The sequence below is a fragment of the Pseudopipra pipra genome, chromosome 1 (assembly GCF_036250125.1).
Source record: "Pseudopipra pipra isolate bDixPip1 chromosome 1, bDixPip1.hap1, whole genome shotgun sequence".
Taxonomy (NCBI): domain Eukaryota; kingdom Metazoa; phylum Chordata; class Aves; order Passeriformes; family Pipridae; genus Pseudopipra; species Pseudopipra pipra.
In genome coordinates this window covers 28,802,617-28,817,279 of record NC_087549.1, presented here as the reverse complement: position 1 = coordinate 28,817,279, position 14,663 = coordinate 28,802,617, and the positions used below count along the sequence as shown (strand labels likewise).

The 14,663-nt window shown below is 40.2% G+C and overlaps 1 protein-coding gene and 1 long non-coding RNA gene across 2 annotated transcripts; one reads left to right on the top strand and one right to left on the bottom strand.

Annotated features, from left to right (window-relative positions):
* Positions 1 to 5,024: 5,024 nt before the first annotated feature.
* On the bottom strand, positions 5,025 to 8,437 carry LOC135411853 (fatty acid-binding protein, adipocyte). Its single transcript, XM_064649972.1, has 4 exons — positions 8,272 to 8,437; positions 6,871 to 7,043; positions 6,550 to 6,651; positions 5,025 to 5,257 (listed from the first exon to the last, which is right to left on the bottom strand). Exons 1-4 carry the CDS (start codon positions 8,342 to 8,344, stop codon positions 5,207 to 5,209), a joined length of 399 nt encoding a protein of 132 aa, XP_064506042.1. The 5' UTR covers positions 8,345 to 8,437; the 3' UTR covers positions 5,025 to 5,206.
* An 88-nt stretch (positions 8,438 to 8,525) lies between these two features.
* Positions 8,526 to 10,373, top strand: LOC135411855 (uncharacterized). The gene is made up of 2 exons (XR_010429350.1): positions 8,526 to 8,891; positions 9,831 to 10,373. It is a non-coding gene; the product is annotated as an uncharacterized LOC135411855 (long non-coding RNA).
* The last annotated feature ends 4,290 nt before the right edge of the window (positions 10,374 to 14,663 follow it).

The following is a 14,663-nucleotide window of genomic DNA, read 5'->3' as shown; positions in this document are numbered from 1 at the left end:
ACATCCAGCTCTGAGTGTCCTCCCAGTATTATTGCCATGCTATCACCATATAGGATAGAAATCTGTAATGATCATCTCATCCAACTGCCCAGACAATCAAGGGCTGACCAAAAGTTAAAGCGTTTTGTTAAGGGTATTGTCCAAATGCCTCTTACACACAGACAGGCCTGGAGTTTGACCACCTCTCTAGAAAGTCTGTTCAGTGTTTGACTACTCTCTCACTAAAGAAATGCTTCCTAATGACAAATCTGAACCACACTTGACACAGGTTTGAACTATTCCCATTCATCCTATCACTGGATATCAGGGAGAAGAGATCAGCACCTCACACTTCACTTCCCCTCCTCAGGAAGCTGTAGAGACTGTTACCACTGTTGTCACTTCTGTGCTAGTAAGATAAATCAAAGCCATGTGGATTTTGGGAAGGAAATGTTATGAAGTTGATGTAAAAAGTGGTTTGTGGGGTTCCTTGACTTTCATGATCCATCCTAGAAAGGGTCTGTGGGTTTTACCATTTAAAGGCAGAACTAAATTATGCTGCTTTTCTTCATCAGATAAATGATCTGAAGCTGTGGGTTCTTCCCTCCACATATCCCAGGCAGCATCACAAGAAGAAGAGGCAGCCAATCTTCACTGGCTCCCTTCTTCTGCAACTGGGCATATCCAGAAGATCAGTGTATCAGTGGAGATCAGCTCTTGTACTTCACAGATGGATGGTATGAAAAAGGGCTAGGTCTTTAAAGTGCTTATTCCTAGTTCCAAGGTCCTTTGGTGAGAGGCAAGCAGATTTGCTGACCTGGGAGGAGGGAATATACTGCTCTCTTTTTGTCTTTATGCACATGGATAGTTGGTCTGTCACAGAGTTAAGGGAAGATTTAAATCAGCACAGTCATATAAGGCATTGCATTCAAGTGTGTCCTACTACTGTCAGATTTCCTCAATGTTCCCTGCTGCCATGGAGAGACTCCACAGGCTCCTTGGGTCCATGTCTTCCTTGTACTGGGGAGCCCTGAACCGGACCCAGCATTCCAGCTGTGGCCTAATCAGTGCTGAGTAGAGGGGAAGGATTATCTCCCTCAACCTGCAACACTCCTAATGCAGCCCAGGATATTGCTCACTGTCATTGCTGCCAGGGCTTGTTCCTGCTTCATATTCAGCTTGGTCCACTAGGACCCCCAGAACCTTTTCTGCCAAGCCAAAATTGAAAGATTGAATAATTTGAGTTTTGAGCATTCAAAACTTTTTTTTTTTTTAATCCACATTTAGAACTATTGTCTTGCGGTTAGTAAAAATCAAACACAAAGAACAAATCCATAAAAGATATGCATATTTGACAGTCAGGAATTTAAAGCATTGTAATCCAAGACACCCCAAACTATCTGAAACTACTTAGTGCAAGACCACATCAGGTGTAATTCTGTCCTTCCTCTTCCTAAACCATCTTCCTGGAGAAAATTATTACTTGGTACATGTAAAGATTAGAGACTTTTTTCTGACTTGGGTAAACAATAGTTACCTGTTTGTCTTTTTTTGTATGATTACTCTTTCTGGATTATGGCCACTCTTCAGCTCTACATTGTCAGGATGGAGAGACGCTGGGATTATAGGTTGCGGGACCAAATTTCTTGTATTTAGGGTTGAAAGAGTGAGATGGAGCTACTGGTGGGCCAAGGAGGGTGAGGTCTGGGTCTTGTCTTGAAAACCGTCATAAGCAAGAAAGGGAACACACTGAAACAGATAAATAATACAGTCTGAGAAATGAAACTATTGTAGTCTTTGGATTATATTGTGGTTGTGGGGAAATAAGAAGGTCTTAAGCCACAAATTTTTGGTTGTATATGCAAAATGGTTTTATCCCATCAATCATAACATCAATAGTGTAAGCTGAGCAAAACTTTGCACTGCTGCACAGGTCTAATGAAACTGCAGTGCAGTGAGGGAATGTCTAGAGTGATTGAAAATGAAAACAAGGTAAAAAAGTAGGAAGCAGATGTTATATCTGTAATACATAAATAAATATAATATGTAAATTTGAAGGTGTTGTCCACACAGACCTGTTCTAAAACAGAGTTGCATTATATCACATTTTGTGTACAGAATAGCTAGCTCTTTTATCCAGTCTCTGGAAATGAGAAAGCTCCTCCTAAGTGAAACTATCTATTATTTCTAAAGAAACAATATGAAAATATTCTACCATTGCTCCTCAGGCATTCTTTGTTCTTTCATTTAATTGCTTTATCCACATAAAGACACTTTACAAGACAAGGCTGATACCTTTGGGAAATAAAAGATGATTGGGATGTTGTAAAATCAGGCCCAAAGAAATTCAATAAGAGCAAATTAGTCAGAATAGAACAGCTACACTGCAGTACCAGTAATCTTAAGAACAAAAGTGACAGAGAATTATTTATGTAGACAAAACCCCAGTCTTAAGCAGTCTCAAACAATGTTGACATTGCTACCATCTATCTCTTTGTCACTAAGAAAAATCAGTACTTTCATTTAAAGGACTTGCAGTTTGGAAAGAACAAGAGCAGGGAATTCTAACTCAGTCGAAACAGTTGTGGAAACCAACCTTTTCTTCAAGTGTAAAGGGAAAAAATTTTCAAAAATTGTAAGTACATATGATAAGGTGGAACTTTAATTCTATTTTTTGCTCATAGTTGGAGTAAAACAGGATTTGAAATAATTGAACTTGGAGATTGTGAAGCAGCACTAGAGACAAAGGTAAAGCTTGATAAAAATAGTGAACTAAAAATTCAGAGATTATTTAGAAATAAAGGTACTATTTAAAGAAATATAGAAAGTAAATTTATCTCAGTTTCTTTAAAGGAAATATGATCTGGGCAAAGTCAGTGCCAAAAATAGTCTAAATTAAATTCCCAGGACAGCAATGAAGAAAACCAAAATAAAAGGGGAGAACAGAGGTCAAAGAAGGACTTGCTATGAGGGCACCAAGGATGTTTTAACACTGACTCTATGGAGCTGAAGGATCAACTCCGAACATGGTGCCAGCAGCCTGCCTCTTCCCAAAAGCTGCATTGGAGAGTGCAAATAGTTTCTTATTTCCTTAGCTGGAGCATCCTACAAGACCAGGACATCTGGGGCCAAGGGAATGAGTCCAGACTGCACTGTGCATATGGTGCTTCAGTGGCCAGGATGCAAAAGTCCTTCAAGTTCTTTCTAGTGGAAACAAAGAGTTAAAAGAAAAACATAAAAGTGACAGAAAGGTCAATGCTCAGAATAAGCCTTGCTTCGTCTTTTTCATGAGCTGCTAAAAATCTGTGGGTGTGAGTCCCCTTTCTCTCTTGTCATCTCAGTAACCTGTAGTAGTGATTGAACATGCTTAGGGGCAAAAATCTCCTCTGTCCCTGTTAAAATTTATAAACAGAATGTCACTTTATTGAAATTTCCAAGAATTGAAGTTTTAAGCGGCTTGATTCATTCACAAAGTTTGAATTCACTCACCAGGTACAAAAATAAATGGTGATGATTTCAGAAGAGATTACCTGCCTCTGAAATATTAAGCTGTGAATGTTCCACTTGTAACTGTTGGCTGTATTGAGAATGTAAGATTTCTAGAAAATAAAGGCTGCTATATGAATACTGGAAATTTGACCTCTGAAATACAGTATTTCCAAATCTGTGGACAATGGGATTTATTTAGTTATGGGCTGTTATTTAATGTCTATATGTAGCCTATTTAAGTCAATGTTTCTGCTTCTTATAATCATCTCTCCCATGCAGATTTTCTACCACTAATCTGCAACTGCTGTTCTTTAGGTTGATGAGGCTTCACAAGCAATGAAACCAAAGTTAAAACAGAGGAGCTGTTCGTTCATGGCTCTTTCAACATTTCCTTCAGGATTTACTGATAGCCTTTTGGAACTGCTCTTAAACTACTCCTCAGCTCATGCAGAGTATAGAAGTCCTTTTTCCCTCTTTAGTTGTATAAGCAGTGCAAAAACTCAAGAACAGTCTGAGTCATGCAGAGGAAAGTTCAAGTGTACATGAAGTCTCTGCTGCATGGTCGCCTCTGAGAGCTGACCTCAGGAATGTCAGGAATATGAGGAATTTAGTTCACAGATCCTAATCGCAAAGCTTGAGATACGGTCATTTCCCCATTTAGTGGTTAATGCACATATTTTGAGATTTATTGTTCAGGTTTTCCCTAGAACTCTCATTATTTTTGTTCTCAGTTTGAGTCCTCCCAGGTGTAGAAATCATAGCTTCTGTGGGTGCAAAGTTTTGAAATAGGAGACCAGGCCTATGAGCATTAGAAGAAGGTAGTTTGAAAATAAGCAGAGTTGAAAACATGGTGTCCAAAGGGCTTTACATCTAGAGAGGCTCATGTTCCCAAGACTGATCAAACCTAATCAGCTAGTAGAAAATGCATGTAGGTAATAAAGGAGGTTGTAGCACTAGCAAACTTGTACAGGCTTTTAGTAAACCTGAGAGTACTTTTGAAGCTATGATTCTTAATTCAAGGCTTTTTGTCTAATACAGGACAAAATAAGATGTTAAAGAAAAGCATATTAAAAAAATAATCACAGATGAAATCTACAGCAGCTATAATTTCACTCTTGAGGGGGGAGAAGACAAGATCAAGCCACTTCAGATTGTCCCCAGGTTTAAAATTTTCTGCATTTCTACACAGAGGAAGCCAACACTGGTCATCCACAGCATCCACAAGCACCCACAGGTCGTCCTTCTCCCTGCTCCAGGAACAACTTTTGCTTGAAACCAAGAGCAGCCGCTTTATTCCCCTGGCTGTGCACAAACTCCTTGCAGTGGGTAGGCTACATGCAGCACTCAGCAGATGATGTTTCTGTGTCCAGGTCTACATCTGTCACTATCACACAAGTGCCACTCACTAGATTGACTCTAATCCTCTTTCTGTGGTGAGATGGGTCACATTTACTGTGTGGTACTGCCTTTCACACAATTCTTTCCAGCACAGTACCCTTTCTCACATTACATGCCCCCCAAAGCCCCTTTCTGACAAACGCCAACACAAGTACAAGTTGTAGAAAGCAGAATATTTTATTGAATAGGCACAACAAATTAGACCAGCGGCATGTAACTGTTTTGGGATATATCTGAAAAAAGTACAGTTCTCTTTAAAACAGATTTATGGAGTTTTTCTCCTTTGGTTAAGTTGTTTTTCTCCAGCTTCAAGCATTAATCCTGTGTGAAGGTGACTTCTTCATGCTTTTTCATAAACTCTTTTGCAGGAAACATTATTCATGGTGCATTCCTGGAAAGAAAGGTAAATTCAATCAGCTTTTAATTCTCACTAAATGTTTGTTAGTCAGAAAGTAGAGAAGTACTTGTCATTGGGAATCAGTGTAAGAAAAATTTGCATTTCTCCTCCTCGAATACCAATTGTCAAAACAGTGAAACTCAGTTTTGAGATCTTCAGAAACAGAAGTCTAAATACAAGCACAAGACTGAAAGAACATTAAAGGACTACTTCAGCGACCTCCAGGAGAGTTCTAGTCTTTTAAAAATCTCTAAAAAAGGCTCCTAGGATTTCTATGGAGGGTGACTGGACTCTGGACCTGGGAATTAGCCTTTTGTCCTTTCATCTTTTGCAGCTGTGGCTTGTCTTCTTCACACGTGTGTATAACGCATGCACACACACAGAGCTTTCAGACTTGCAGCTGTTGGTGTCAGCCTCTGCATGTTAGGCTCTGTCTTCATCTGTTTTTCTGTTAGATCAAACTCTGTTTTATTCAGTCTTTCTTAATAATGTTGTTATTAAAAACTATTTCTGTTTCTTCTCCTCTGGTCTCTATCCAAAGAAATTTAAATATTAAATTTATGAACATATTATTTTTCCCTAGGGGAGGGCAGAACTCTCTGGGAATTTCATGTATGTGTATCATTTTGCAGCATGTAGGAATCTCAGCTGCCAAAAATGAACACAGTTTTAGTCCTCTCCCAGATTCTTCAAAGCGTATTTCCTAAAACTGGAAAGCTGTGCTGGGAAGCCCTGGAGTGTAGGTGGGCCTTATTGGCACCAAGGCAAGCACAACAGTCTCTGACCAGATAAAACCAACCAACAGAGCTTGGACACAGGTTTCCTTTTTAGCTCAAACATCCTATTATTGACACAGTTGTTGATGATGCATGAGATGGTTCCCACAGATTGCTGTTCAGGCTCTGCTGAAGACGAACTGGAGAGTTCTTACAGTGGATGCACTTAACATGGATGTTGCTAATGCTTCCTCTGTACTGTCCAGGACTTAGAGATTCCAATATATGAAAATAAAAATTTCCCTCATAGGGATGTTGGGTTTTTTTCTCCCTACACTTTCCTAACTATGTCTTGCTATGAATGGAGAGGGGCACCTCCATACCATTCCATAAGTTTAACAGCATTTTGGTTCTAACCCACACTCCAGACTCATTCAGAGAGACTTCTTACCAAGTGCACAGAGCCCTTTATGATTCTTTTCCCTTTCCTTTTGAATCCAAACTCATATATCAGCCAAACATGAATTCTGCATGCTGAATTCAGTGATTAGGTAACAAAAATGAACGCACCACCACCAGGTTTCCATCCACCACTTTTCTCTTTATGATGGTCTCTTTTCCATCCCACTTCTGCACCTGGTTCAGTACGCCGTTGTCTAGGGTTATGACATTCTGCCAAAGGAAAAAACAAAGTGTGGCTGTTTCATCAGGCTGCTCTGGGCTGAAGAGAAGACTATCTCCATGTCCCAATGGCACTGAGTACAAGCATTCATAACAGTCTTACCTATGAAGGCAGCATTTCTACACTGGATATCAAAATCACAGCTCTGCCCTCCTGCACCCACATCCCATTTCAGAGATGTATTTGCAAAGTGGCATTTTTGAACTCACCTTTGTTTTTCTGTCATCTGCTGTGGTCTCATCAAACTCTTCACCCAGCCTGAAAGAGACCTCTGTATTTTTGAAAGTACTTTCTGTTTTGATGGTTATCACATCACCACTGATGCTGATAGTTACATTGGGCTTGGCCACACCAGCCATCTTCCTGGTAGCAAACCCCACACCTATAAATAAGACAGAAATTTTTATCTCTGCTCAATGTTTTTCTCTTATGTGTTGCAAAAAAAAAAAAAAAGATCAAAACTCTTCAGTGCTGTTTCCCCTTATTGCTTTATGAATTTTAATAATTCTATGTTGCAGATGTTCCTTTGTAACATCTCAATAGCTTGGAACTGCTATAAACCAAGTTGGGTGGGTTGATGTAAGGAGATTCTCTACTCTATATAGAGAGTTGATGTAAGGAATTTCTACATTGTGAAAATAGTGTGAACACTGACACAAGATTTAAATGTTGGATTTTTGCACATGGACTTGTTCAGAACATCTGAGATAGCTTGTACTCTAACTTGTACGCTAAACGTATCTAAACATAAATAAGTAGAAATATACTACAGTTTCTAAGCCTTGAAAGCAATGAAACAAACAAACAAGGGGGGAAAAAAGCAAGCACTGTTTAGATTTATCAGTGGCTAGGCTGAATATAAGGAAATGATTAAGAAATAGCTGGCAATGGTTACGTCCTGAGTAAAATCTGGAGTAAAGATTAAGAGTGCAGGAGTCTCACTCTCTGAAAGCTTTTGGGTGCTGCATAAGTCACAGTGAGTATTTTACCCCTAATCTGCAAAAAACTCCCAGCTTTTTACCATGTACTAATTGAATCAGTGCAGGTTACCCCATGCTTCTTCCACACTAACAGAATGTCGAAGACTTTTAAAGCGCAATTTTAAATTTAAGCAAGAAGCTTACGCCTTTAAAGAAAGTGTTAGACATCAAATCTTTGCAAGTATCTGCATGAATCCATGCAATTTTCTTTGTTAATATTCACTGGAGGCAGCTGCAGAGTTTCATTCACTATAATAGCCATGGCAATTAATTGGTGTCTCAGTCCGGTAACAATGTAAAGTTGTTTGGGTGTGTTGCTTTTAGACATAGAGAAGCTTGCTGCTTTCCAGCATCACACCAATTTGCATGTCCAAGGATAAAAGCTAATTCATGCATGCATAGACTTGGTTTACCTGAAATTATTCCTCTCAATCAAGATTTTTCTACTTTATAGTAATTTAATACCACTAATTCAACAGCTGAGTTCTCCAGTTAAAGACCATCTGATCAAAATAGTCCGACTAAAGCTCCCTTGACAAACAATATAGCCAGAAAAAGCAAATAAAGAATAAAGTTCAAAATTGATATTCTTTCCCTGTCCCAGATACAAATCAAAATAACAATTCTCACCCAGTTCTTTCATATAGTCCTCAAAGTTTTCACTAGAAACGAACTTCCAGGTGCCCACAAACTGGTCGCACATCTTGTCAGGCTAGAAAGATGTCTTCCACAGGTTCAAACAGAAATGCAGGACGGGAGGATATTATGAGCTCCAGGAGATGAGGACTTATGTTTAAAAAGGAGCTGTGGCCACATGATGCTCTGGGATGACCAATGAAGAGGGAGTCCCAGTACCCAGTGTTTTTCTTCCTCCCCTACCCCTCCTTTGCCAGTAGGTCATAGTGTTATTATTCATATGCCCTTACTAGCACAAAGATCACTGTCTTGTTTTTATTTAATTATTTTTGTCATTTAAGAACACTTCACTGTAAGGGCAAATAATTAAACAGGCTTTCAGAATAGAAAGGTAGGCACAACCCACAGAGGGTTCTCTCCCATACTCTTTTCTTTCGTTTCAGTCTACTATATCAAATGGACACAGCTCAATTCCTAGACTGTAAGATCCAAAAAGCTTGTTGGGATAATTTAGTTTGCTTTCTGCACACCTGCAGTCAGAAATTTTCTCCAGAGAAGCACAGAATTACAGGAAGAAGTGGATTTGGAGCAGAGAGTGCTTGTGGCTGTAGAAGGTAAGGCAATAAAATTGCTTCTTTGATTAGGATATCCTTGTCATTGCACCACCTGAATCAATTGAACAATAGGTCTTTAGTCTGTGTTTATGTGATGGAGAGAGGATATGAGAAGAAGTTACTTTTCTTCTGTGAGAAGAAAAGTAACAACACAGAGGATTTCTCTCCCTTTCGCTCCCGTGCTTTCTGAAGACCTATGTCCCAATGACTAGCATTATGAGTAGTTATGGCATAAAGATAGACTTCAGTATTGACCTGCAAAAGGTCCCGGGACACTTCATTTGTTTTCTGTTTGTGCTGATCAGGTAAAAATCTGTTTGAGGCAAAGTGTGTACAGGCCTGACATAATGAGGTTCATCTTGACTAATCCTCAAAGCCCTGTCGCATCTGTATCAGAAAGCAGTCAAACAATTTCTTAGACTTTCCTTTGGCTGTAATGTGCTATTCCAACGGCAAAAAGCATCTAATAAGTGCAGAGTTCAGCCCCTGCAATTCTCTTTATATGGATTTCCAGGAATTGCTCTGCTGGTTGCTAGGCATCAAATGTTGCGGTCCACATATTTGTGTACTTGGTGTCTTTGTAAGTAATAATGTTATAGAAAAATTATTTATAAAGGATTGCAAGATCATAGGCATATTTGGAGGGGAAGGAAGGTCAGGAGGACTCCAGTGCACCCTCCTGCTCAGGTACAGTCACCTCTGAGCTCACACCAGGCTGCTCAGGGCTGTGCCCTTTTGAGGCTTGGAAAACTCCAAGGATGGAGACAGTACAACTTCCCTGGGCAACCTGCACCCCTGCCCATCTGTCCTCATGGTGAGACAATCTCCTTATCTTCTCTCTGAACCCCTCTGCTTTCAGCTTTTGCTCATAGTTTCTCATCCTCCCACCGTTCATTGATGTGAAAAGCCTCACTCAGCTCCTTGGTCTCTTTCCCACAGGTGTTGAGAGCTGTTGTAAGCACTCCCAAAGGTTAACCAGGATGAACCACCTCAGTGTCACAGTTTCTTTTCACAGGACAAGTGCTCCAGAGCCCTGAGCATCCTGCAGACCCTCTGCTGAAGTCACACCAAAATTGATGCAGTACCCTGGATACGATCCATTGAGTACTGAGAGGATGGGAATAATCATGTCCATCAACCTTCTGGCTGTACTTCTGTTCATACAGCCTAGGATGTTTTTGACCCTTCTGCTGGCAGGGCTCAGCTAACTGACCATCAGGACCCTGAGAACCTTTTCTGCAGTGTCCACCCAGCCTGGATTGCTGTGAGAGCTGAGTATGTTTGTACATAATTAGTTATCCTCTTGTACCTTTAGGATGGCAGCCTATGGTGAAACTTATTCTTTTTTACCTTTTTTATTTTTTTTTTTCCTAGAATAGCTAATCTTAGATTTGGCCTATTTGTTTTTGATTTTGTTTTTTTGCATATTCACCAACTTTGGGCTTATCTCAAAATAAATAAAACAATATTCTAATTATTGAAGCCACTGATGCCTTTTCTGGTTGTTTTTCTCAGAGTATCACATGCTCAGGTCCTATTTAAAAGGAAACTCTGAGGGGCCTTCAAGTTTGTGTCATTATCTTGAGGTATTTTTCTTGAGACTATTGGCTTAGGAAACACTGCACTGTCTGTGAGCAGTTTGTAGGAACATGAAAACTCAAATCCAGCAATTAAATAATGAGAACTGAAAGTACTAGGTGAGGATTGCTGCAATGCCCTGGATGGAAAGGATGTGATTTGGAAGAACTCAGTTCCTGTTCGTACTTTTCCTGCCTTTTGGGAGCTGTTGTGTGTGTGGCTTACTGCAATTAGCATTCATTTTTTTGGAGGGGAAATAGGGCTTTTATGTTTAAAACTACAACCTGGCAGGGGGAATTGGCCTTCCTTTGGTGTTAACCGCTCTCTGCAATGCTTGTGCTGTTGGAAGACTTTTTTGGGAAGGTCGAAGCACCTTTCCATGCAAATCAGTTTGGAGCAGACAAGTGCACCCTCTGTATGCAGTCAATTACTTGCACATATTTAAGGTGAATCTGAGCTAATTGTAGATATCTTGCAAATGTGATAACCGAAAAATGCAAGAAGAAAGCCAGCTTGTGGGTTGACTTGCTTGTTTACTTCAAAGTAAGCAGCTATCTGGGAGCAGGCTTATGACTCTCACTTGGAAAGTATCTTACCAGCAGTCTCCTTTCCTTCAGGAAAGACTTCCAATGACAAGAGATAAACTTGTGGCAATGATGTCATCTAATACAAATCATGCCTGTTCTCTGGGGCAAAGGCCTCAGATCAGCCCTGCTGATAAAGACTGAAGTTTTTAATGGTCATGAAGAAATTAGTATGACTTCTGGGCCTGGAAGTTTAAGCAAACCTGTGATTCATGTCACTTGCAGAAGTGTCTTGCCAGCAAGAGCTGGGTAATCTGGCTAAACAGCCCTGTGGTCATCAGCACTGATGAGATCTAATACCACCAAAAGAAAGGGCATCCTCAAAAGAGTAGAAACTTACTTCAAATTAAGCAGAAATTTTGGAGAAACCACAGCAGGTAAGAGGTAAACCAGGAAAAGGAAGCTGGTGAGGGTCCAGCACAGTGAGGAAATGCTGTAAAGGAAATTTGTCTCTTAATCCAGATACGAACTGATGCAGCTCAAGTCTACAAACAACGATACACTGTCTGCAATGTGGTTTCGAGGTGCTGTGACCTTTGAAGATAGTTCCTGATGCAGGAAATGTAGAAGTGATCACAGATCACAGAATTCTGTGATTCTGTGAAGTGGAATAGCAAAGGAGCAGCTTTGCAGGGGAAACCATGGGTTAATTGTTATTCTGTGAGTCAGACCATGGCGGAGATCTACTTGAGATAAACTCCTTTTTACAAAAATAAGCACAATAGTAACCTCCACTACAGTATGTGAGAAAGAAGATGTATGGAATTATCAAAGTAAAAATACAGCTTACTCTGCAGTGTGAAAACATCAATTAACAATTATCACTATTAGCAACGCTGTTTAAAAGAAGAGTTCTTTCTTCAGTTCCTTCTTGTTCCAGAAGGGCAACAATGTACAACTCCTTTGATTGCTGTGAGTATTGAACTGGTGGCTACCAATGAGAAGCAGCGTATTGGCCTTACACACTTGTCTCCATAGTTCTGCTACTCTTTGAATGAAAGACAGAGATGAAAATGCATCCATGCTCAGTTCCACACCAGATGCCATAGCAGACTATCAGTCTGTTAAGAATGACTTCTGTTGAAAACTTCCTTAAAAGAAACGTAGCCTCTATGTGGGTTTATTAGTGGCATCCATGGCAATATTCATAGTAAGAAAAAAATACATATTCTTGCCAAAGCTATTAAAAATGGGGATTTTTCTTTAAGCAGGGAAGGAACTGCAGCTTTGATGCAAGCTTCCTTGATGCAGTAATACCTATTATTTGATGCAGTAATACCTATCATAGCAGGCCTCATGTCAGGAGGGAGGGACCCTGTCAGAATATCTGGTACTGCCGCAACTTAGACCAAAGCAAAAAGTTTTCTTAATACTTGTCTGGCTGGATACCTGAGTGGGAGTCTCTTCTAAGGCCCCAGGGTAACATCAAGAAAGGGAATCTAATGCTGAAGAGCAGAGAGGAGTAGGTTAAATAATGCCCACCTCTGCTCACCCACTTGCTACTTTCATTTCTGATTAACGTTTGAGACAGGTGAATTGCCTTAGACTTCTGCTTAGCCAGGAAAAGGTATAACTAAAGCTTCAGTACTCATGATGTGAGGCACTGACTTTACAAAGTACTGACTTCAGTTGGTTTGAAAGTTCAAAAGGCCAATTGATTTTCAGTTGTATTTCAGTGGTGGGGATGGAGGTGAGCAGGAAAAACAGCAGGTCCTTTTTCCTGTGCTCAGTCCCCAGCACCACACTGATGCTCCCCCACTCAGGGGCTTCAGACCCTTCATGATTGTGGCTTCAGACCTCAGTCAGGACTGAGGGTACTATTGCAGATGGTCACTTTGTTGAAGGAGTCAGATTTGCCAGCAACAACAAACCACTTGTTAACCCATTATACTGCTGAGCTGTGACATTTGTACACCTTAGGCTGGTGCGCCCCAGTACTTGATTTTTTACTTTTACTGATTCTACATTCTTGTATTTCCTCCTGAAATTTAGCCCAACCAGTGAGTCTCCATGTGCTTAAATATATTTCCAATATCTGAAAGTAGGACTGTAAAAATTGAAACATCTAAAAGGTGTTTCTTAAACACTAAGTTAAGTTGGTGATAATGCTAAGAACAGAAATGAAATCTCATAACTCTGAGGCATAGTGAGATCAAGCCCAAAACAAAACCTGCTGGTTGACACCATCATCTCGCAATTAAAATATGCATAATTACGTTTTCTGAACTTGCTTTAAAGAGGAAGAAAAAATGCGGATATGCCTGGAGGGAATAGTAAGCCTCTGGACCCTTGCCTTCACATGAGAGTAGTGTTGACAGCTGAGATTCTGACTTTTCTCAGCAGATGGCATGGCAAAAATATATGCTCTCAAACATCTGTGGCTCATGCCAGGGGACTGCTATTCCTGAGGAAAACCCTGAATTCTGGAGCAAGGCCACTGGCAGTGTGAATACCATCAAGCAATGCTATGAATTGCACAGAGTGACTTCAAAGGAATATCAGAAAAGTAAGAAAGGAGGAGTATTTGCATATTGGGTTTGTTGTTTTTTTACACTCCAATGAGAAGAAGTGCAGGTACACTAGCTCCTACAGTCATGCAGGTGATAGGTTTCCAGAACATAACATGGACATTTCTGTACAAGAATATTCAAAATATCATAACTCCACCTCATATATACTGTATTCAGAAACTGTCACAGGGAGATCAGTGATAAATCTAACTTCATGACTTATAAAGGTTTGTATGAGAGAAGTTCTTGGTTTGCTGGCTATAAAGTAGTTACTGCAGATGTTTAATGTTTCTAACTACCTACTGATTTCCTTTACCTAAAGAACAAGTTTAAGGTTGTTGTCTGAAGTTTCTGATGCTCAAATCTGTCCAACTCTTTTTTAAGTATGGTACAAGTCTTGCATCTAGCATCAGAGCTTTTCCTCTTAAGACTACAGAATGAAAGTTGGCCTTTTTTCCAAGTCCCACTTTATCTTGTCCTTGGGCTTCATTTCCCTGGACTTGCCTCAGAGTACATAAATACTGCTTTTCTTCCTTCCCCACATTTTCCTGCTCTTCCCCCCCACAAAAAGAAAAGGTGCTTTTCTTTTCTTATTTCTTTCTTTCTTAACTTTTCTCTAAATTTAATTATTGCAGCAGACTTGCAAATGAAGAAAGCAATCCACTTCTCAAAGCACTTTTGGGAGACAGTATCAAAAGTTTTGCCGAAATCCAGGTAGGCAGCATCCACAGGCTTTCCCTCGTCCACTAGGTGGGTCACTTGGTCATAAAAGAAGATCAGATTGGTCATGCAGGACCTGCCTTTTCTAAACCTATGCTGGCTGGACACGATCCCCTGATTATCCTGTATGTGCTGTATGATCGCACTCAAGATGACCTGTGACATGAACGTAAGTGGCATGAGCACAATAATCAGCATCAAGAGCAGAAGAACTGAGTGGGAGAAGTGCTGCTTTCGACTGTTGAGGACAAATCCCTGGGCCACAGAGCCTAAGCCAAGGATATTGGTTGGTTCATGAACGTCTGGCACTGGTCTGTTTTACAGAAATGGGCTTGGTAGAAGGAAAATTTACTATTTGTGTTGCACTGTTGTTCATCCAG